Source organism: Mesoplodon mirus (genome assembly GCF_964341445.2).
Source record: "Mesoplodon mirus genome assembly, chromosome: 11".
Lineage (NCBI taxonomy): Eukaryota > Metazoa > Chordata > Mammalia > Artiodactyla > Ziphiidae > Mesoplodon > Mesoplodon mirus.
Window position 1 is genome coordinate 25,683,714 of NC_138987.1, and position 25,253 is coordinate 25,708,966.

At 39.1% G+C, this 25,253-nt stretch overlaps 1 protein-coding gene across 1 annotated transcript; it reads left to right on the forward strand.

Moving 5' to 3' along the window:
- The first annotated feature begins 485 nt into the window (after positions 1 to 485).
- Positions 486 to 15,268, forward strand: SPIC (Spi-C transcription factor). The gene is made up of 6 exons (XM_082634956.1): positions 486 to 550; positions 4,342 to 4,367; positions 4,953 to 5,046; positions 6,803 to 6,915; positions 8,398 to 8,506; positions 13,945 to 15,268. Exons 2-6 carry the CDS (start codon positions 4,365 to 4,367, stop codon positions 14,370 to 14,372), a joined length of 747 nt encoding a protein of 248 aa, XP_082491082.1. The 5' UTR covers positions 486 to 550; positions 4,342 to 4,364; the 3' UTR covers positions 14,373 to 15,268.
- Positions 15,269 to 25,253: the final 9,985 nt, after the last annotated feature.

Consider the following 25,253-nt stretch of genomic DNA (forward strand, 5'->3'; position numbering starts at 1 on the left):
AGGCAGACTCTCAACCACTGCGCCACCAGAGAAGCCCTCCATTTCTTTTTTAAGTTGCTGAAAGCATTTTCATACTTTATCTTTACAAAGGACTCAAAACTGCATTTCTATTTTTCATCTGTAATATAGAATTGTGCCCCCAAAACATCATGTGCTCATTGGTTTTGCTCAACTCTTTTTCAGGGTCCATTTATTTATATCTTGCAGAATAAAACTTTGGAGATACCTGTTGGGGAAAATGTTGGCTTAGAAAATTGACTTGTTTTTTCCATTCATTTCAAATACATAACAAGCCTGTACTACTATGAGAATCTGCTGGGTGCTATGAAGTCTGCCATCGGGACTAAGAACCCTAGTCCAATGGAACCTAATCTGCGGACATAGGGCTCCAACATGGCGGTTGAGAGCGTGTACGTGTGAAGTCATTTGAGCCTAAATCTGGACCCAGCCCAGCCCATTTCTCACTAGCAATTGGACCTTAGAAAAAAAAATAGTGAAATGTCTTTGATCCTCGGTTTAGATTCTTCATCCGTGAAATGGAGCTAAGCAGGTAACTACTATTATATGTGATTTTTAGATTCTTTTGAACAATTTTTATATTATTTTTTGGCTTGATGTGTGGATTGATCTGGACCCTTCCTCCTTCCTCTCTAACTTTGCCTCTTGGACCCCAGACTCATTTTGCTCCAGCCCCACTGGCTTTCTTGTTTGTGCCTTGAATAAACCAAACTCATTTCCACCTAAGGCTCTTGGCGTCTGTTGTTTCTTCTGACTAGAGGTGCTTCACTGCATTTCTGCTTTTCTTTTGCTCACTCTTTCTTATCCTTGGATTTCAGCTCACCACATTCCCTTAGAATTTTTGTGACCGTTCACCATGACTGTATACACTTACTATGACCTTTCTCTTATTGTTTTCTCAGTATTTATTGTTAATAACACTTCTCTAGTTTGCTTTTTTAAAAAAATCATTTTTCCTCACCAGAACTTGTTCAGGGCTGTGGTCCCTGGACTCAGGACAGTGTCCAGCAAAGAGCTCATTTATATATATTTGTTGACTAAATGAACCAAACAAAATAAAGTGGCACGAAAAGGGCGTAGACTGGCAATGGTACAGATTAAAAACTCATCAACATTAGCGATTTGGTTTTATACACTTGTTACTTAAACATCTACATTTCAGAAGAGGGGATGTGCGTTTACATTTGCATAATAAAACTCGGTCAAAAAAGTAATTGGTGTAGAACAATAGTCCCATATCAAAGGTGAGCTCAGATTCCAACTATGCAAAAGAGAAAATCTCTCTCCCCACCCAAAACATTTACAAAAAATTCTTAGGTGGTTTTCCCCCTGGCTAAATGTGACATCCATTAAAATGACAGAAGGTTACAGTTACTTAAGGGTGATGCCGACCTGCGCTTCAGAGGGGAAAGTCATTTCCACCTGGACTATACCTAAATGTTAGATTGGCCTCTGCTGGACAGGTAAGATAAAATGGGTAAATGGGCAGATGGATGGGCTGGGAAGGAAGCATTATAGGTGGAGGAAGTCCCCTATAATTTCCATCAGAGCCACCAAAAACCATCCCAAATAAACCTTCAAGCTAAATAAGAGAACTGGACCTGGTCTATAAATGCAGCAGCTTCAAGCATGTCCAATCAGATCACTACCCAGAAGCTTCTCCTGTTTTGGAGTCGTTACTGGATCCAGGTAAGGAGGGAAGACCATAGCATGGATTCATTTCCTCCTCTTAAATGCATGGTGGTAAATAAGGTTAAGGCTGGAATGAGGAGCCTCGAATGCCAGGGCAAGGGTCTGCGCCTTTAAGATCTCTAAGTAGGGCGATCAGTGAACGACATTATAAGTAAAGTGGTTTGAGAGGAAAGAGACCAGAGTGAAAGCTGTTAATAGTTCAGGCAAGAAAAGCAACGTAGGCTCCAGAATCAGGGGAGAAATAATAGAAGTAATAAAAAAAGAAAGATGGACAAGGGCTGTACAGGTCAGAGGTGCCCAGTGGGGCTGTGTAGGCCAGAGGAGCCACAAATTATGCTGGGTGGCAGGCGGGTTTCATGAGATTTGTTCTAATGCTTTTGGCCCATAGGATACAAATATTCTGTGCCTCTTCAAAATAATAGCCTCTGGTGTCCACTGGCCATATCTTGAAATAGAAATAATGAAGGCACTGTATCTTTTAAAAGAAATCCCCTTTTGTAGCACTTCCTTAAAAACAGCTACTTAATGAAACTCTGCCAGTGAGCTCTTGACAGTTCTGTCTTATTTCTGATATTAATGAAACAACTTGGTAAAGGGCTGAAGTGTCTTCCTGGTAAGTGTTTAGTTTATGCTTTTCAAAATTCTTTGTAATAAGTGTTAATTTTCTTCTTTGGCCTAATAAGTGTTTCTCATTGACTGCCTGTTCCAATACTAGAAATATTAAGCAACTGAAGTGATCAATAATGTTTTTAAGCTTTTTTCTTCCCTTTGGGTTTGCTACTTTTAAGAGTCATGATAGTTTTGTGGGGTATTTTTGTCAAAGGGAGTAGTCTCATTTAAGTATTTAATTCAAAGTACAACACGCACCTGACTATGTATTTGCTTCGGTGCTTATGAGCTGAGGCATAATTAATTGAAAGTTATTGACATGGCTTTTTAAAAACATATGTACTCATAATATTCATTAGGGACTATAGCCCAAAATGTGATTTATGGATTTTCTTCTTCTTTTTTTAAAAGTTTTTGCTAAATTCTTCAACATCTCCCACATTGAGAAGCTGTATTTTTTTTCGGCTTTCTTGAGATATAATTGACATATAACATTGTGTAAGTTTAAGGTGTACAACATGATGATTTGACATACATATACACTGGGAAAGGATTACCACAGTAAAATTTGTTAACACATTCATCATCTCCCATAGTTACCTTTTTTTATGGTTTTTCTTCTCATATTCTCTTTTAAATGACATAGTGATTTCAAAGAGCAGAATAGAATTTCGACGTTTGACATATTTTATTGCTACATTATGGATATGTATAATAATAGCATTAGATTATATCATCTAATCATATTATGCAGTGTTAAATATTAAAGAGTAAGCTCATTGTGTTTGCAGGATAAATGCTAAAAACTTGTATAAACGGAGTTGCTTCGTGTGCTAAATGAAATGATAAGCAATGTGGACCCACCACTCGTTCTTTCTTGTTATGTGGATTTGTTTGTTTTGTGTAGTTCTATAGAACATAAAGTTTGAAAACATTTAATGTGGGTCAGTATGATAATTGTTTATTTAAAACAAAATCTACATTACTTACAGAGATAAGAATGTAGATAATGTAAAATTATAGACCAGGGTTCTTAACCTAGGATTTTAGAAAGTCCACGGACAGTTTTCATAGAGTACATTTTATTTGTAATGTAAATTCACATTTCATGAGAGAAAAAGCATGTCTTTCACCAGATTCTCAGAAGTCCATATGACACCAGAAACTTAAAAAAAAAAAAAAAAATCACTGTTATAAATGGAGAGCCATGCTAAGGTAAAAAAGATTTTGATTTCCAGAACTTTTTAATACTTTAATATTTAAAAGAATTTTAAAATACTTAAAAATACTCGAATTATTTCTATATTTTCATATCAATATAAATAGTCTGCGTAATTAACTCTAGCTATTTTATTTATTTTTAAATCTCTTTTTATTGAAGTATAGTTAATTTACAATGTTGTGTTAGTTTCAAATGTATAGCAAAGTGACTCTGTTATACATATGTAGCTATTTAACATTTAAGAAGTTTTGTAGGACTTCCCTGGTGGCACAGTGGTTAAGAATCCGCCTGCCAATGCAGGGGACATGGATCCGAGCCCTGGTCCAGGAAGATCTCACATGCCGCAGAACAACTAAGCACATGGCGCCACAACTACTGAGCCTGCTCTCTAGAGCCCACGAGCCACAGCTATGGAAGCCTGTGATCCTAGAGCCCATGCTCTGAAACAAGAGAAGCCATTGCAATGAGAAGCCCGTGCACCACAACGAAGAGTAGCCCCCTTTCGCTGCAACTAGAGAAAGCCCACACACAGCAGCGAAAACCCAATGCAGCCAAAATAAATAAATAAATAAATTAATTAATTTTTAAAAAAAGTTTTGTAATGACAGAAAAGCAAAAATAAATTCTTGTAGGAAATTTTTGTAGAAAGAAAATTTGTACTCATCAAAGAGAATTCAGACGATACTTTTGGTTTATATAAGGTATATTCAGAAAATATTTTAAGTAAAGTCTTTTAATTCAGAGGCAAATTAAATAGAAACACTATTTAATTTTGTTTTTTAAATATTAATCTTTTTCAGAATTGTCAGTTTATTAATGAAGCATGGTAAGTTGGCATTTAAAAATCTTTACTATTCCTCCATTTTGCATATAAAATATATGGGCTAGATTAATAAGGGTATGAAATGGTTTGTAAAACAGTTCAATTTTAGGTCTTGGAGGCATGCTTTTGAAATTAAGAGCATTTCATTTTTAAATAATGATTCAGATTCTGTTTGATTAAAGATATTTCCTTGATCCCTTTTTCCAAATCAGTCTCCTGCTATATAACTCCTTGCTAAAAATTTATAAAATGTTGAATACTATACTATAGAATGAGGTTGCTCTCTAAATGCTATGTTATAGAGCAGTGGATCTCAGCCAGGGTTGATGTTGTTCCCCAGGGTATATTTGGCTATGTCTGAGACATTTTTTGTTTGTCACAACTGTGGGAGTGCTACTGGCATCTAGTGGGTAGAGACCAGGGATGCCGTTTAGCACCCTGCAATGCACAGGGCAACCCCCCTTCAACAGAGTCTTTGTCAATCTAAAATGTCAATAGTGCTGTGGTTGAGAAACCCTCCTTTATATCAGGAAAATTAAGTTCTACTGGTAATTTCCTAACTCCAGAGTTCTGCAATTGTTCTAACAGGCTTGTGTTGAACAAGACAAGCTGGGTCAAGCATTTGAAGATGCTTTTGAAGTACTGAGGCAACATTCAACTGGTGATCTTCAGTACTCCTCAGGTAAAGATGTCAGTCCCCTTCTGCTGGTAGTTTGTATTTGTTTCTTCCATACTGCTAAATTGTCCCTCTCTGCTTTCCTCTCCCCTTTTGTAGCCCCAAGTTTGTTTTTGTTTCGTTTTGTTTAAATTTATTTATTTTATTTATTTATATTTTTTGGCTGTGTTGGGTCTTTGTTGCCACGCATGGGCTTTCTCTAGTTGCAGCGAGCAGGGGCTACTCTTGGTTGTGGTGCACAGGCTTCTCATTGCGGTGGCTTCTCTTCTTGTGGAGCACGGGCCCTAGGCGCGCAGGCTTCAGTAGTTGCGGCACACAGCCTCATTAGTTGTGGCTCGTGGGCTCTAGAGCACAGGCTCAGTAGTTGTGGCACACAGTCTTAGTTGCTCTGTGGCATGTGGGATCTTCCCAGACCAGGGCTCGAATCTGTGTCCCCTGCATTGGCAGGCAGATTCTTAACCACTGCGCCACCAGGGAAGTGCTCCCAAGTTTGTTGTCTATATCTGAGAGTCTGTTTCTCTTTGTATTATTTTTTAGATTCCACATATAAGTGATATCATACAGCACTTGTCTTTGTCTGACTTTTTTTTGTGTGTGTGGTACGCGGGCCTCTCACTGTTGTGACCTCTCCCGCTGCGGAGCACAGGCTCCGGACGCGCAGGCTCAGCAGCCATGGCTCACGGGCCCAGCCGCTCCACGGCACGTGGGATCTTCCCGGACCGGGGCACGAACCCGTGTCCCCTGCATCGGCAGGCGGACTCTCAACCACTGCACCACCAGGGAAGCCCTGTCTGACTTATTTTGCTAAGCATAACATTCTCTCAGTACATCCATGTTGCCACAAATTGCAGAATTTCATTCTTTTTTTTATATAGCTGAGTAATATTCCATTGTGTGTATGTATATACATATATACATATCTATACACCACATGCTCTTTATCCATTTGTGTGTTGATGAGCACTTGGGTTGCTTCCATGTCTTGGCTACTGTAAGTAGTGTTACTATGAACATTGGAATGCATGTATCTTTTTGAATTAGTTTTCATTTTCTTCAGGTATATTGAATATATCCAGGAGTGGAATTGCTGAATCATATGGTAGTTGTTTTTTTGAGGACCCTTCATACTGTTTTCCACAGTGGCTGCACCGATTTACATTCCCACTAATAGCATACAGGGGTTTCCTTTTCTCCACATCCTCTCCAGAATTTATTATTTTTAGACTTTTTGATGATAGCCATTTTGACCTGTGTGAGGCGATATCTCATTGTTGTTTTGATTTGCATTTCTCTAATAATTAGTAATGTTGAGAATCTTTTAATGTGCTTATTAGCCATCTGTATGTCTTCTTTGGAGAAAGGTCTATTCAGGTCTTCTGCCCATTTTTTGATTGGGTTGTTTATTTTTTTTTGATATTGAGTTGTATGAGCTCTTTATATATTTTGGATATTAACCCCTTGTGAGTCACATCATTTGCAAATATTTTCTCCCATTGTGTAGGTTGTCTTTGTTTTGTTGATGGTTTCCTTTGCTGTGCAAAAGCTTTGAAGTTTAATTAGGTCCCATTTGTTTATTTTTGCTTTTATTTCTTTTGCATTAGGAGACAGATCTTCCTATGTTCTTTATCCTAAATAAATTTAACATCTCAATATAAAAATGCCAAGAGCAATCACATATATAAGCATATAAGCATGTATAAGCATCACACACACACAAATATAAACTTTGACTTTGTCAGTTTCTTTCTCTGTTTTTAAATAGATTACAGAAATTACCTGGCTTTCATCAACCACTGTTCTCATATCAGAGGAAATTCCAACAGCTATGGTGTGCTGCCCACAGAGGAACCGGTCTACAATTGGAGAACAGTAATAGTGAGTACTTTTTACCAGGGGACCAGCATCCCTCAGTAACAGGCAAATTTCCTATTTGTCCCAGCCTTCCCCTTGGTGAACTTGACAGTCAGTGTGGGGGACCATCAATGCTGTCAAGAAGGAAACTGTGCTTTATCATTGTTCTTCATCTGACTTCAGATGGGTTTGAATGCTTTCTATAGAGGAGGTATTTTAGGGTTCTCACATCAATGCTTCTCCTCAGTCCATCTGGAAAACTGCAGGAAAGTTATGGATCCCCTAAAATGTTCCCTGCACTGGCTTTACCCACAATCTTGTATTAACCTGCTCTATTTCCCCTCCCAAGCTCAGAGCTAGGTATGTGTGTTGGACCAATTCATTTCTATTTTAGTAGCCTTCTGCAAACATGAGTGTCCCCACCATCTACCTCTCCTTCCATGTGTTCTTTTACATTGTTTACTTTCTTTCTTTCTTCTTCTTCTTCTTTTTATTTATCTATTTATTTATTTTGGCCATGTTGCGGCATGTGGGATCTTAGTTCCCTGACCAGGGATGGAACCCACGCCCCCTGCAGTGGACGCGCTGAGTTCTAACCACTTGACTGCCATGGAATTACCTGCATTGCTTCCTTGATGTGTCCCTTTTATCAAGCAGTCTTAATGTGGTAGAGTATAAATATTAAAAAAAAGGTTTTTTTTCAGTTATTACCTTCAACCATACTATGTCAAATGTCCTTTTTCTGTCCCTGTAAATTATACTGTCAGGGCCTCTCCAACAAGACATTTCTTTAAAGAGGGAGTTTTGGTTTTACTTTAACCTCTCTCACCTCCTCTTAGGGTTGCCAGGTAAAATATAGGATGCCTAATATTTTTATTTGCTAGATCTGGCTACCCTATTTCCACTTCAGCTTCCATCCCCAGCATACACTGCACAGCCTCTTGTGGTGGGGACTGCTTGCCTGCTGGGCAGCCCTCCTGTATAGGGAGGGCTCAAGTCCACCCCTTTCCACCACCATGTCTAGTTAACCCGTGGACGCCCACATTTCCTTGCCATATGTAATGGTAGGAACTCAGGCTGCTTCTTCCTGCCTCTCTGGGCTCTGCCCTCCCTCAGCTGCCATCTTTCTCCTCTTATCTTCTCTTGCCAGATGGGCATCCAGTTCAGGAATGGAAGCCCATCTTCCCTTTTTGCTGGCACCTCAGTTTCTACTAATGATTCTTTCGGATCTTTCTTGCTGGGCATTTTTAGGGGAAAGGAGAGAAGCAACACACTCTCCTTTCTCATAGGGAGGGGGAGATACAGACCTCCTCACAAAGCCTCAGATTACCCTCTGTCCCTTGGCCCTCTCCATATATGGGTTTGAGGCTAGCTCTGCCCTGGGAGACAGCAGCTGAAGGTAGTGATTTTCAGAATTTGAGAGATGCCCTCAGCTTTTGACTTTGGCCACCAACTGGGGGCCACACGGGAAGTTCCACTCAACATCCTGATACATTATTTATATAGAACAGTGCTGCGGACCTCTATTTTGAAGGAAATATTCATCAGTCTCTGCAGAACATCCCTGAAAACCAGCTGGTGCAACCTGCTCTTCTCCAGCAAAAGGGAGGAAAAGGTATGTGGATCCATTACTCCTTGCATAGGTAAAAGAGTCAAATCTTCATCATAGCAGCTTTAAGGGAATTTCATATCTGAGTTTGGAATTGATTTGCAAAATATTCTCTTCTCACAGTTGAGAGTAATTTAACTCTGACAGACAAAACTACTCCAAGCTAAAAAACAACAACAACAACAAAAAAACTACTCCAAGCTGTTTATCTTGGGTGAGCTTTCCTATAGCTTCATAGAGATGTTGTAAAGGTGCAAACTGTCACTTCACTCAAATAAATCTGTATTCAAGAATAAGGTGTAAGATATGGAGAACAAACTAGTGGTTACCATTGCGGGGAGGGGCAGTATAGGAGTAGGGGATTAAAAGGTATTATGTATAAAATAAGCTACAAGGCTATATTCTACAACACAGAGAATATAGCCGTTATTTTAGAATAGCTTTAAATGGCATATAACCTTTAAAAATTGTGAATCATTATATTGTAAACCTGTAACTTATATACATCAACTATACTTCAATAAAAAAGGAATAAGGTATATAAATTTTAAGTATAGAAGGGGGAACTTTTCCATAAATTATTTTAGCAATCGTATTTCAACTGTGAAGCCCTCAGGATAGAAATCATCTCTATTAAGTTCTCCACAAACTTAATCATCTCTATTAAGTTTTCCAAGTTCCATAATAACTTTATTTCATAAATTTGAAATCCTGATTTCATAAATGAAGATGATCTCATCTAACAGGTAGGCAAAAGTGTTAAAGCAGGATAATAGCCTCTGTTGGCTAAGATGTGGGCCACACACATTCACGTGCATTATTAAAGAGAGTATAAATTTTTACAAACTTTTGTAAGGCAATTTAGCAATACCTACCAAAATTTTAAATGTTCATCTCTTTTGACTCTGAGTGACTATATAACTCACTTAGTGGTTGAGTGTGAACTCTGGGTTGATTATGTGAGCCTGGCCAAATCACTTACTTAACCTTCTGTACCACAGTCTCCTTATTCAAAAAAACCCAAACAAATAATAATAATTGAACAGACATTGTAAGATTGCTACAAAAATTAAGTGAGAAGATCCACGTAAAGCATTATGCTCATAGTCTGGCACTATGGATATTTCCCAAAATACCTTAGATGCATGTGTGTGCATATATATGTATTAGGATGTCCCTTGTAATGTTGTTTGTGATAGTAAATTACCTCTGATATACAAAGACATATAAGATGCATCCCAATTTTATAGTGTAATTTAAAAAATGATACCTTATCATAGCTACTTAAAATTATTATTCTTTTACATTTTTATTTTATTTTTTAATTGAGGTATAGTTGATTTATATTATTAGTCCTAGGTTTACAACATAGTGAATTTTTATAGCTTGTACTGCATTTTTATTATAAAATATTGACTATATTTCCTGTGCTGCATAGTATATCCTTGTAACTTATTTCTTTTATACATAGTAGTTTGTACCCCAATCTTGCTCCTCCCTCCTTCCCTCTCCCCACTGGTAACCACTAGTTTGTTCTCTATATCTGTGAGTCTGTTTCTATTCTGTTACATTCATTTGTTAATTTTAAAATTTTTTTGGTTTATTTTTTAGATTCCACATTTAAGAGATAACATACAGTATTTGTCTTTCTCTGTCTGACTTATTTCACTTAGCATAATACCTTCTAGGCCCATCCACTTTGTTGTAAGTGGCAAGATTTTATTCTTTTTTTAATGGATAATATTCCATTGTATGTATGTATACATCTTCTTTATCCATTCATCTGTTTATGGACACTTAGGTTGCATCCATATCTTGGCTATTATAAATAATGCTGCTATGAACATTGGAAAACATGTAACTTTTCAAATTAGTGTTTTCATTTTCTTTGGATATATACCCAAGAGTGGAATTGCTGGGTCATATGGTAGTTCTTTTTTGGTTTTTTTGGCTGTGCCATGTGGCATGTGGGATCTTAGCTCCCCAACAAGGGATTGAACCCGAGCCCCCTGCATTGGAAACGTGGAATCTTAACCACTGGACGCCAGGGAGGTCCCTGGTAGCTCTATTTTTAGTTTTTTGAGGAATCTCCCCACTGTTTTCCACAGTGGCTCTATCAATTTATATTCCTACCAACAGTGTACAAGGGCTCCTTTTTCTCCACATCCTTACCTACATTTGTTATTTGTGATTTTTTTTTAAATTATAGCCATTCTGACAGGTGTGAGGTGATATCTCATTGTGGTTTTGATTTGCATTTCTGAATCTTTAGCAATGTTGAGCATAAACATCTCACAGATTTGAATGTGCCTGTTGGTCATCTGTACGTCTTTGGGAAAATGTCTATTCAGGTCTTCTGCCAATTTTTTAATTGGGTTGTTTTTTTTTTTTTTTGCGGTACGTGGGCCTCTCACTGCTGTGACCTCTCCCGTTGCGGAGCACAGGCTCCGGACGCGCAGGCTCAGCGGCCATGGCTCACGGACCCAGCTGCTCCGCGGCATGTGGGATCTTCCTGGACCGGGGCACGAATCTGTGTCCCCTGCATCGGCAGGCGGACTCTCAACCACTGTGCCACCAGGGAAGCCCGGGTTGTTTGTTTTTTGATATTGAGTTGCATGAGCTATTTACATATTTTTGATATTAACCATTTATTGGTCATATCATTTGCAAATATTTTCTCCCATTCAGTAGGTTGCCCTTTTGTTTTGTTGATGGTTTCCTTTGCTGTGCAAAAGCTTTTAAGTTTAATTAGGACCCATTTGTTTATTTTTGCTCTTGTTTCCTTTGCCTTAGGAGACAGATCAAAAAAAATATTGCTACAATTTTTGTCAAAGAGGTTCTGCCTAGTGCTTTGTTTCCTTCTAGGAGTTTTATGGTTTCTGGTCTTACATTTAGGTCTTTAGTCCATCTTGAGTTTATTTTTGTAAAAGTGTGGAAAAATATTCTAATTTCATTCTTTTACATGTAGCTGTCCATACTTAAAATTATTTTAAATGAATATTTTTTGAGATAACTGCTTTTGTTCTTATAAAACAGTATACTGTATCCTAGAATTATAAAAGTCTAACTATGCAGTAATATTCTAATCCAGCAAGGAATAATGTATAAAATCACATAAGTAAAGTAAATCTACTGAATATTACTACTGAATATTAAATAATGGTAGTAATTTAATATGAGGACAATAACACTTCTACCTCTGTCACCTTTTTTTTTTTTTTTTTTTTTGCTGTATGCGGGCCTCTCACTGTTGTGGCCTCTCCTGTTGTGGAGCACAGGCTCTGGACGCGCAGGCTCAGCGGCCATGGCTCATGGGCCCAGCCACTCCGCGGCATGTGGGATCCTCCCGGACCGGGGCACGAACCCGTGTCCTCGGCATTGGCAGGCAGACTCTCAACCACTGTGCCACCAGGGAAGCCCCAACCTATTTTTTTTTTTATTAGTTTCTGCTTTATAACAAAGTGAATCAGTCATGCATATACATCTGTTCCCACGTCCCTTCTATTTTTTTTTTAAACAAACAGTCCAACTAGTTACTAAATCCTGGGTGTGCCGCCTATATCTTTTCACTGATGTTTTCGGCTGTGGATCTTTGCCATTAGGGAATATATAATTTACCATTTTCTGTTTTTAGAGCTTAGTCTTCCACCTGAAATAGTGATACATTTAAAACAATGAAATTTCAAAATAATTCAGGAATTCATTATTGAGAGAAAAATAGTACATGCATAAAAATAGAACATAGGTAGTTATCAGAGAGCAAAAGGCATACTTTAAGTATTGAAACAGAAAGAGCTCTAAATACATTTTGGGTTTTGTTTTAATCCTTTTTAATCCCATAATTCAAAAGTAATAATGCTCATTATTAAGAATTCAACTGATTCAGAAGTATGTAAAGAAGAAGTGAAAAAATGTTCTTCCTTCCCATGTTTTGCCCCACAAGTAACCTTTGTCAACAGTTTAGTATTTCCTCTATCTATAGCTAATCTCTATATAGTTCTATGATTTATTTAAGATATATTATTCACTGGAAAAGGTACAAAATACTGTGATACCATTTTTAATTTTTAAAGGCTATGCATATGTTTATATATGCAAAACAAATTTTCTAGAAATATGTAGGATAGATTGGAGTTTTTACTTTCCGTTTGTGCTTCTGTTTGAATTTTTTATCATATAATACTTTTAGTTTCAAAAAGTAAAAATTTAAACATTTTTTTCAAAATTGAAAAACAAACTTTTAAAGATGAGGATCCATTATGATTGATTTGACCACTGGGTGAGAGCCAGAGAACTTCTTTAAGGCTGTGACTTTAATTCATGATGTATTTTTTGGTAAGTCCCTTTCATTTCTCAATTCATAAACTCAAGATAATATAACGCAAAAGATAATCTTTATAAAAACCTTTGAGGTTTTTGGATGAATGATGACAGATGCATGAGTATTACACCCCAGAGACTGTTTAAAGCAGTTTAAGAATCCACTATTCTACTTTCTCAAGGGGAAAATGGAATTTGGCTGTGGAGCTTTTAGCTACTGACAGATCTGGTGGGACATGGTATTTACAGGCCAATTCAGAAGTCACAAAACCGGTTGTCACCTTTGTTCTCCAATCCACCAAACAAGCAAAAACCATAGCAACAAATCTTCCCAAAGTTTCCTTTCTAGTTATTCTGAAATATAAAGGGCTGTGCTCCTAAAAGAGATTAAAAACTCTGGCAGTACCATTTTATTTCACAGCAATGAAAAAATACCACAATGCTCCTTGTCATTGCTTACTAATAATGTCAAAATGTCATGAAGATATTTTGGCATTTCGACTCTGTTTTTTTTCTCTTCTTTATTTTTTCAAGTAGTTATGCAGAACCAGAGTTAGCATTTTTACATGTCTGTTACTGATTTCATTTGTATTTGCACACTGTTTTACATTTTGCAAAATACATTCACCTTCCTTACCTCATCTGACTTAATTTATTTGAATAAAGCCCCTTCAAATGAGCTGCCTTTTGGAAATGGCTTTTGAGACTTCTCTTTAAAACCACTAAACTTTGCAGTCCATTTTGCTCAGTCTTGTTGTTCTGTAGACAGTTTAACATACAACATAAAATTAGAAGTCAAGATTTAACTGTGACAAAAGGCCACGTGACAAATGGGAGACTCGAGCAGAGAGGTGCCATGCTTCCCTTTTCCAGTGAAGGATGGTACAAAATTTTGGACAACTTCCCTAACAAAGAAAGGTTCAGTTGAAACTGCAGTAGGCCAAATAGACCCTTGATTTTCAAGTCCCATAAAATGGTACCATAAATGCATTCTAAGGGGTGAGTAGGAAGAAAACCAGTCCCAATGCAATTTTGAATTCTGTAGTCACTCAACAAACCCTTCCCGAGGATGTTCCTTGTGTTAGAGCCATGGTGAAGTATGACATTGTTTTCCTCTGTTTTAGGCAGGAAGAAGCTCCGACTGTTTGAATACCTTCATGAATCCCTGTGTAATCCCGAGATGGCATCTTGTATTCAATGGATAGATCAAACCAAAGGCATCTTTCAGTTTGTATCAAAAAACAAAGAAAAACTTGCCCAACTTTGGGGGAAAAGAAAAGGCAATCGGAAGACCATGACTTACCAGAAAATGGCCAGAGCACTGAGGAATTATGGAAGAACTGGGGAAGTCATCAAAATCCGGAGAAAGTTAACTTACCAGTTCAGTGAGGCCATTCTCCAAAGACTGGCTCCATCTTATTTCTTGGAAGAAGAGATCTTCTACTCACAGTGTGTTCAACCTGATCAAGGATATCTCAGTTTAAATAACTGGAATGCAAATTATAATTATACATACGCCACTTACCATGATCTAAGTCACCCTGATTGCTAAATATACTCTTATATATCAAAATTTTCTGGCATCAGAAATCCCTACGAGTTTTAGGATTTTTCTCTGAAAGCAAATACTGAAAAACAAAACAAAAACCCCAAACTTCATTATTGCTATCTTTTATGAAGTACCGTATAATCTATACTAACTTGGTGAAAAATTTTGCCAGTGAACAACTTTAAAATGATCAAGTCCCATTTGAAAATATGGACTCAATGTCCTTCCTTTTACTATTGTCTATGTAATACTTCCTTCTAGATCAATAATGCTAGTGGAGATGCTTTGATTTACATATTGATTTAAACATTATTTTCCTGTCATACACTCAGACCAAAAAAAAATCATTCTAACATGTATCCAACGGCTTTAGCAACAAAACAAAAAATGATTGCCTGTGATAGTGTTCCTGCTAAGTTACATTAATGGCTTTAAAAATTTCAGTGACTAAAACTAGAACTACCATATGATCCAGCAATTCTACTCCTGGGTATACATCCAAAGAAAATGAAAACACTAATTTGAAAAGATATATGCACCCCAGTGTTCACAGCTGCATTTTTCTTGGCCACACTGCGCAGGTTGCGGGATCTCAGTTCCCCAACCAGGGATTGAACCCAGGCCTCTGCAGTGAAAGTGCAGAATCGTAACCACTAGACTACCAGGGAACTCCCATAGCAGCATTATTTATAATAGCCAAGATATGGAAGCAACCTAAGTGTCCACCAACAGATGAATGGATAAAGAAGACGTGATATATATACACAATTGAGTACTACGCAGCCATAAAAAAAGAGTGAAATTTTGTCATTTGCAACAACATGGATGGACCTGGAGGGTATTATGCTTAGTGAAATAAGTCAGGGAGAGAAAGACAAATACTGTATGTTATCATTTATATGTGGAAACTAAAAATTGAAACGAATATAACAAAATAGAAACAGACTTAAAGATATAGAGAACAAATTAGTTATCAGTGGCGGGAAGGAAGGAGGAAGGGGGCAAGATAGGGGTGGAGTTTTAAAAGGTACAGACTACTATGTATAAAATAAATAAGATACAAGGGTGTAATGTACAGCACAGGGAATATAGCCAATATTTTATAATAGCTTTGAATAGAGTATAATCTAGAAAAATATTGAATCACTATATAGTACACCTAAAACTAATATAATATTGTACATCTGAAACTGATATTGTAAATCAACTGTATTTCTATAAAATAAATAAATAAAAAGTAAAAACTTTAGTGGCTCTTCTGAACCTATCTTTCTTCTGCACTTCAGACCTCATGGTCTGTAACCCTGCGGTGCTAAAGACACGATGGTCTAGGGAAAATGCCACTTAAAAACTCCAAAGTTATACTTCCCACAAATCATTTGCTTGCATTTCTCTCTTGCTTTGGGTAGATCCAGGAGCTAAAGTTTCTTGCTCTCCTGCCACTCAGCCACAGGGAGGTGCTCTTGCACTGTTACTTCTCTGGCCCAAACTTGGGCCATGATATCTTCCTTCTTTCCTTGAACTAGCCCAGCTAAACCAGGTTGGAACAGTTGGAGGAAAAAAAGAAGAAAGAAAAGAAAGACTTTGATAAAAGATGGAGGCTAGCAAATAATAAACCTAGAGAGGAGCCAGGATTTAGGCAGTCTTTCTTGGAAGCTATGGTTTATCCTCAACATTCCATAAGAAACCCTGGGAAGAAACCCTTTGTCTCCTACTTGCTGCTTGGCAGGTTTATGCATATGCCACCTGTATTACCATGAAACAAGAGAGCTTCCTAGACTATATGGGCCATCTTCAGTCCAGACCAAGAGGGCCTGGCCAGCAGGTCAAGAGCTCCTTGGAGCTTGTCCTATTAGATTTTCAGCACTGGGACTTCCGTGGTGGTGTAGTGGTTAAGAATCCACCTGCCAATGCAGGGGACACAGGTTCAAGACCTGGTCCAGGAAGATCCCACATGCCACAGAGCAACTAAGCCCATGTACTGCAACTACTGAGCCCGCGAGCCACAGCTACTGAGCTTGCGAGCCAAAACTACTGAAGCCCGTGCGCCTAGAGCCTGTGTACCTAGAGCCCATGCTCTGCAACAACAGAAGACACCGCAAGGAGGAGCCCATGCACCTCAACGAAGTATAGCCCCTGTTCGCCACAACTAGGGAAAGCCGGAGCGCAGCAACGAAGACCCAACACAGCCAAAAATAAAATTAATTAATTAATTAATTTAAAAATGATTTGCAGCACTGCCATGATCGTATAGTGGTTAGTACTCTGCATTGTGTCCAGCATTCCCAGTCTCCCCTTTTCTTTTGTGCCCTCCTGGTCCCCTTCCTTCCCCAGGGACTCTTAAGAAAGATCATGGTAGACCCAGGGTGACTCAATGGAGGCTAACTCAGTATTGGCCATATCCACATGTAGTCTGAGTTTGTTATAGGCAAACTTTGTGTCCTCCCAAAATTCATGTTGAAACCTAGTCACCAGTGTGATGTTATTTGGTGGTGGGGTTTTGGAGAGGTGATTAGGTCATGAAGGTAGATCCCTGATGAATGGGTTTAGTGTCCTCATAAAAGAGATCACAGAGAGCTCCCTTCCCCTTCCACCATGTAAGGGTACGAGAAGACGGTTGTATGAACCAGGAAGTGGGCCCTCAGCAGACACTGAATCTGCCAGCACCTTGATCTTGGACTTCCCAGCTTCCTGAACTGTGAGAAATAAATTTCTGTTGTTTATAAGCCACGTATTCCATGGTATTCTGTTGTTTATAAGCCATGTGTTCCATAGTATTCTGTTAGACCAGCCCGGACAGACAAAGAAAGTTTCAATTAGTGCTAAAATCAAAGTAAGACTCAGCTTTTATACTCATTCTCCCACAAAGAAAATAGGCTTGATAAAATATTAATCAAGCACATAAATTTTGCCAAAGATTTGAAAGAGGAAATGGTGAAGAGGGTTTACAACAGAAATCATTCAGCCAACAAATTAATAAAATTCTATCAACATTTTACCTCATGCCATAGTCCCTCCTATACCCAATGCAAGCCTGAGGGGTTCATCTTGACAATTTTCCCCAAAGCCCCCAGTCAGCATCAACTCTCTTTTCTACAGAGAGTTATACAGAGTTGCTTCCTCTTGGGCAAAACTCTGGGCTCTGCCTTTTACCTAAAATACAGTGATCAAAGCCCATTTTCACAAGCAAGCTCTTATAAAGATGCTCATACTAGCTGCTCAAAGACTAACCCTCTCCACATATTATGGGAAATGTTACTCCCTGCTACCACCCAAGGACAAGGAAGAGAGACTTCTTAGCCTTTATTCACGGCCCCTTATTTTCTGGTATATGAAATCCCATCCTCCATCTTGTCACTTTCATCCGGTTGAACAGATCAGTTAAACTCTTCTCTAGTGAGCAGGAGTTCCAAGAAGCAAACTCTAGCCAGTTACAGTGCATCCCATGGGCAGCTTCCCATTATTTGGTCTTTTGGCCCAGGTATTAAGCATGAAATCTTTCCTTCCTTTAAATCACAGGATCCTCCTCTGGGCCTGGAGCTTATGGTTCTGGTTAGTTTATCCTCTTTTCTCCCTTCAGTTATTCCTATTCCTAAGGCATAAGTAAGGGCTGAGAATATTTTCTTTTTCCTCATCCCAGCCATTCTGTGGAAACATTCTATGGGGCAGCCTAGCTCAAAGCCATCTCCTTTACTAAATTAAGGAAAAGAACCAAATGCACAAAGTGGATGGCAGCATTAATTACACACATAAACTGAAAAATAGCTAAAATACAGTCCTTTCTTTCTCTCTCCCTCTGTTCCCTCCTTTCTGTCACCCTGTGCCTGGTAGAATATGTTGTGCTCTGGGTATCCAGTGCTAAGTGAAACAGATATATGTTCCTCTGTTATGAAGCTTCAATTCTATCAATATTTAATCAAAGATTTATAAATTCTATTATTATCTAACCAAAATGTACTTAATGGCTGACTGATGAGCAATTTCTTGATTAATTGGGTACACGTATGTAGTAAAGTATGTAAAGTGTATTAATATGACAGCATTAATTATATCTAAACTTAACTGTACAGATTAATGTATATACCCATATAACCATCATCCAGATTAAGGTACAGAAACATTTCTAGCACCCCATAAGTTTCTCTCACTTCTCTTCCCAATCTAGGCTTACCTTTTTGAACATCATATAAATAGGATTATACAATATATACTCTTTTGCATCTGGTTTTATTTTCCTCAATATAATATTTACGGAGTTTATCAATGTTGCTGGGTATATCAGAAGTTTATTCTTTTTCATTGCTTTTCAACTGCTGACTTTTAAAGGATGGTACCAATTTTTTTTACAGCCCTGAAACTTCTTTTAATTTCCAGACAATAGACCCTGATTATTCCCACACTCACATGGATAGTATCACTTTACTATCAAACATCATCCATACCTGTTCTTCAAAGATCTGGAATGACTTTTATACATTCATATAGCCACCACTTTAGTTTATATTTAGATATTTTGGTTCATATATTTTTTCCAACTCATATAATCTAGGTGGATTTGATTTTGTATTTTGATGGTGTGGATTCTGACAGCAAAGATTTTTTTTAAAATTTTTTTATTAGTTTCTGCTTTATAACAAAGTGAATCAGTCATACATATACATCTGTTCCCACATCTCTTCCCTCATGCATCTCCCTCCCTCCCACCCTCCCCATCCCACCCCTCCAGGCGATAGCAAAGATTTTAATGTAAAATAGGCTTTAAAAATTTACTCCTTTTTCATACGTTGATGAATGTTAATGAAAACTTTTTTTTTTTTTTTTTGCAGTACGCGGGCCTCTCACTGTTGTGGCCTCTCCCGTTGCGGAGCACAGGCTCTGGACGCGCAGGCTCAGCGGCCATGGCTCACGGGCCCAGCTGCTCCGCGGCATGTGGGATGTTCCCGGACCGGGGCACGAACCCATGTCCCTCGCATCGGCAGGCGGACTCTCAACCACTGCACCACCAGGGAAGCCCAATGAAAACATTTTTTAAAATTTATTTATTTTAATTTACTTATTTTTGGCTGTGTTGGGTCTTCGTTGCTGTGTGCAGGTTTTGTCAAGTTGCAGCGAGCCGGGGGCTACTCTTCGTTGTGGTGCACGGGCTTCTCATCGCGGTGGTTTCTCTTTTTGCGGAGCACCGGCTCTAGGCGTGCGGGCTTCAGTAGTTGCAGCACGCAGGCTCAGTAATTGTGGCTCGTGGGCTCTAGAGCACAGGCTCAGTAGTTGTGGCGCACGGACTTAGTTGCTCCACAGAATGTGGGATCTTCCCAGACCAGGGTTCGAACCTGTGTCCCCTACATTGGCAGGCAGATTCTTAACCACTGCACCACCAGGGAAGCCCAGTGAAAACATTTTAAACAACTAAAATGAGCCAAATTTCTTCAAGTTATCGGCCCCCAACTCAGAGCTGAAGATACCTTGTGTTTGCCCTTGCAATGTGATGAAAAAGTACATTGAATGTGATGGATGGCTGACTTTCTAATTTATTTATTTATTTTTAATTAAAAAAATTTTTTTATTTATGGTTTTCGTTGCTGCATGTGGGCTTATCTCTAGTTGCAGCGAGCGGGGTCTACTCTTTGTTGTGGTGCACAGGTTTCTCCTTGCTGTGGCTTCTCTTGTTGCGGAGCATGGGGTCTAGGCGTACGGGCTTCAGTAGTTGTGGCACACGGACTTCAGTAGTTGTGGCACATGGGCTTAGTTGCTCCACAGCGTGTGGAATCTTCCCAGACCAGGGCTTGAACCTGGGTCTCCTGCATTGGCAGGCGGATTCTTAACCACTGTGCCACCAGGGAAGTCCTGCCTTTCTAATTTAGATGTGGATGGATTTTAAGGGCAGAGGGTAGATAAAAGAAAGAAAGAGGACTGCAGCACAAAAAGGGAGTGTGTGTTCTTTTTCAAGCAAGAACCATGAGGTATCCCATGAATGTGTGAAAGAGCCCACTTCAAGAATTGTCTGTCAGGAGTAGCCCTGACTTACCCAGGCCACAAACTCATCTAGTAAAGAGCTGAAAGTGGAAAAAGAATCTAGAGCATCCAGGTCTTTTTCAGTGGTGGGCCACGTGATCAGAAATCCAAATATGGAGGGCACATGAATATTTTAATGGTGATCTGATGAGTTCATCACTGTTGCCAAAGAAGTAGATGTGGTTCAAAATAAGATATTTGCAAACTGTGCAAGAATAAAACTTTGTACAGTGCTTGGATCTGCTGTCAGAGGAAGCTTTATTCGCTAGAGCTGTAGGAGCTATTGAAGATTCTCTTTGATAAGCAAACCCATCCAGGATTTGTAGTGGTGGATTAATCAACAAAAGGCCAGGGAGTTCATGTACAGCTTAAGTTAACAAACTGAATAAACATTTTTATGATCTGTGTGAACAAATAAAATTTTACGTAACAAGTATGTTTTACATAAGCAATTAAATTATAACAAGTTCATGTGATGAAATATTGCATTTACAAGTTTTAGAGTCAGACTGATATCTTTTGGAACACTTTGTTTCTTCTCATTAACTCTTAGTAAAACCAGGGAGATCAGTTGGGATGCTCTGGGTTTCAAATAACAAAAAACCCTGAACCAAACTGGTTTAAACATTTGCTACTGAAAACACCCTACTTCCTGGTACTGAATTTTGAAGCAGTAAACTTTCTCGGTTGTAGCTAACTGAAATCAGCTTTGACTCACTGAAGTATTCACTGGGATTTATTGAAAGGTATTAGACTGCTTACAGAATTTCCGAGAAGGCTGGAGAACAAGGAGCCAGACATAAAGCCCCAAACCACATCAAAGATCTGGCCAAGTGACGACATCACTGTCATTGTTACCAGTCACTAAATGCCACAACTTTACATCATCTTGCATGTCACTGAACAGAGCTAGCGTAGCGTCACTGCTGCCCCAGAAATTATCTAGCTGCAACTGCCATGGCATTCAGAGATGGTTTTTTACCCTCCTTGCTTCTGTACATCACTAGATCCTCATTCAAATTCTGGGCAGGGAATTTCTTTTTTTAAAAATAAATTTATTTATTTTTGGCTGCCTTGGGTCTTCAGCGCTGCACGTGGGCTTTCTCTAGTTGTGGCGAGCAGGAGCCACTCTTCATTGTGGTGCGTGGGCTTCTCATTGCCGTGGCTTCTCTTGTTGTGGAGCACAGGCTCTATGGGCACGGGCTACAGTAGTTGTGGCTCATGGGCTCAGTAGTTGTGGCTCGCGGGCTCTAGAGCACATGCTCAGTAGCTGTGGTGCACTGGCTTAGTTGCTTCATGGCATGTGGGATCTTCCCAGACCAGGGTTTGAACCCGTGGCCCCTGCATTGGCAGGCGGATTCTCAACCACTGTGCCACCAGGGAAGCCCCGGGAATTTCTTATTGGCTGAGGCTTGGTCATGTGCTTATGCTTGGCTGCAAAGAAGGCTAGAAAAGTGACTATCTAGAACTTTCAATTATACTGGGAGACTGTTTCTGCATCTTATCAAGACTCATAAGTTCAAGAATTCCCCAAACATAGAAAGGGGTTCAGATGCTGGGCAGCCAAAAGAATGACAAAAGTTCATTAGAATTTTAAACTACAATAACAAGGATCAGAGCATGTGTCATTTAATTTTAAAGACCTTTGCCCTACCTGGCTAATCTCCAAAAATACTTTGTTCTTAGTACTTCTGTGGTCACAGGAATTTAAACAGTTTCTAAACAACTTTGCCTTATCTTTCTGAGAAGGCAATTTCAGCATGGTATTTAAGTTCTCTAGATATCAAGTAAACTTGTAACATTTCTATAACTGAAGCTAATCTAAGAAATTAAATCCCATAAGTTGTAACCTTCACAGTATAGCGTCTTTACTCATATCTATTTTCCTTTGTTCAGGGAATTCTTACAATGTTCCAGTTTCATGATTTAGTTTCATTGAGATTGTCCGAAGAGCTAAAACTAATATAATCAACCAGTTACAAGTATAAAAGTTAACTGATATTCTTTTCCCAAGAGCATTTTTCTGATTGCCAGAGCTGGCCTTGAGGATGTGAGGAGGACCCTGAAAGCGCTCAGAGTTCAGTGGTCTCTTAGGACCAGCTGTCAACCAACGGAGGTTGGGGCTTGGTAGATACTTACCTCTGCTTCTGCACCTCTTAGTTAGAATAATGCTGAGACGTGTTCTTACACTTTCCTATTCCCCTAATGCTGTTTCCTGGAACCACCTCTCAAACTGCTAACATTCACCTGCTTGTCTCAGTTTTGGCTTCTGGAGGAAGGGGAGGTCCCAACACAAGCCATTAAGTGAATCAAACTACTTAGGACACTCAGTTTTATCAGTTATGGATGAGAACAGTGGACCAGCAGTTAGAACTTACTGGAATACTAGTATGTTTGATGTCTCCTCTCTCTCTCTTCCAGGCAGGCTATGCCATGAGTCACGCTGGGTGTTAACGGCCCCATTTGATAGATGGAGAAACTGATGCTGGAAGAATTTAAGTATCTTTTCTAAAGCCACCCTGCTAATGAGTGTCCCACTGTGAATTTGAACTCAGGTCCATCTAATTCTTTCTACTATGCCATACCATCTGCTGATGTCAAGACCATCTTAAGTATGCATGTATAGGTTCTCTCCTGGGCCAGTGCTAGATCTTCATAGCACTATCATTTTGCAGAAAAGCCTTTGCTAAATTTATTAAATGCCATTAAGAAAAATCATATATAAAATTACCACCTGCTCTCCGTCACTGTTGATGGGGGTGTATATTAGTACAATCTTTGGAGGACAATGTGACGATATTAATCAAACTTTTAAAACACATAGCTAAAAATTACTGTATTTTTAATTTATATCAAGGGTCTGATGTACAGAATTTAAACTTCAAATAGTTCTGAAAGGCCTTTAATGGGAAACAACAGAACCCTCCTCCAACCCTTTCCTCTTCCAGGCAACCACGTCACATTCTTTTAGCTGTTTCTTCTGTATTTATGACACATGTCTAAATAAATGTCATTTCTGCTTTTTTTTTTGATTTCCCAACTTTATATATTGTCAATTGGCATTATCAACCTGCGCCCACTTATAGGATATCAGGCTTCCTCTCATTTTGCTAAGGCACATCTTCAAAGAGCTTCTTTTTTTTTTCTTAAGTTTATTTATTATATTTATTTATTTTTGGCTGCCTTGGGTCTTCGTTGCTGCACGTGGGCTTTCTCTGGTTGCGGCGAGCGGGTGCTACTCTTCGTTGCGGTACGTGGGCTTCTCATCGCCGTGGCTTCTCTTGTTGTGGAGCATGGGCTCTAGGTGTGCGGGCTTCAGTAGTTGTGGCACGCAGGCTTCAATAGTTGTGGCTCGCGGGCTCTAGAGCGCAGGCTCAGTAGTTGTGGCACATGGGATTAGTTGCTCCGTGGCATGTGGGATCTTCCCAGACCAGGGCTCGAACCCTTGTCCCCTGCATTGGCAGGCGGATTCTTAACCGCTGTGCCACCAGGGAAGTGCCAAAGAGCTTCTTAATATAACTTCATAGCAGGTTAATGTTTTTAGCACCTGTAGGTATAAAAATACCTTCATTTTATTCTCATATAGATTTTTAGTTTGACTGGGTAGCAGGTGTCCTGAATTTGGGAGGCATTTTTCCATCACCTTCTCACTTTCACTGTTTTTCGAGACATCAGATGCCCTGCAGATGGTGGCTCCTTTTCTTTCCTTTTCTGAAAGCTTTTGGATCTCTTTTTTAACCTGGGTGCTCTAAAATTTCTTGATTTTGCCCTGGCATGGTTTTTTTTTTTTTTGCGGTACGCGGGCCTCTCACTGTTGTGGCCTCTCCCGTTGCGGAGCACAGGCTCCAGACGCTCAGGCTCAGCAGCCATGGCTCACGGGCCTAGCCGCACTGCGGCATGTGGGATCTTCCCAGACTGGGGCACGAACCCGTGTCCCCTGCATCGGCAGGCGGACTCTCAACCACTGCGCCACCAGGGAAGCCCAGGGTATTTTTTAAACATATTATGCTGAAAGTTTCGTGCAGCTTTCAAACCTGAAAACTCATGCTTTTCAGTTGTAGGCTATTTTTATTGTTGTTTCTTTGATAATTTCCTCCCCACTCTTTTCTCTCTTTCACACTTTGGAAATCTTAACTATTAGACCTCATGAATTGATCCTGTAAATCTTACCATTTCTCTTCTCTCTCTCTCTCTCTCTCTCTCTTTGATGAATGTACATATGCATTGCAATTATTCATTTATTTATTTTTAAATTAATTTTTATTGGAGTATAGTTGCTTTACAATGTTGTGTTGCAATTATTTATTGATGACCAGTCTGTGGGCTAATGCAAGCACTATATCTTTTGTTATTAATAAGCCTGGTAGAAACTGAACACAACAGGTCTAGCCAGGACTTACTGTAGATGCCATCACGACATTCATGAGAAAATTTTCAGTAGCTTGGAGAAGTCAGGAGAGAGAGATTTTTAATCTTTTGAGCATAAATGGCAATTAAAGTACTGGACATAAAATTTATTTTAGAAAGAATACAGAGTGAGAAGAGAACCAAACTGTGTAGTTAATAAACAGGAGATGACTTTAAAAGAGAGAAAATTGAATTATAACCCCAAGTGTAAAATAAATATCTATGGGTCTATATTGGTATAAATAAATGATTTAATAAATTAATTAAGGATAGTAGACAAATGTTGGATGCAGAGGAATTCCGAATAATTGATATAGATACCCTACCCTCAAGAAGGTGGAGGATAGGGCTTCCCTGGTGGCACAGTGGTTAAAAATCCGCCTGCCAATGCAGGGGACATGGGTTCGAGCCCTGGTCTGGGAAGATCCCACATTGCTGCAGAGCAACTAAGCCCGTGTACCACAACTA

What these genes read in the sequence shown, in the direction of transcription:
- SPIC (XM_082634956.1), top strand. An exon ending in TGATCTTCAGTACTCCTCAG is followed by an intron (nt 5,047 to 6,802) that starts GTAAAGATGTCA and finishes GTTTTTAAATAG; the next exon opens with ATTACAGAAATTACCTGGCT. An exon ending in ACAATTGGAGAACAGTAATA is followed by an intron (nt 6,916 to 8,397) that starts GTGAGTACTTTT and finishes TTATTTATATAG; the next exon opens with AACAGTGCTGCGGACCTCTA.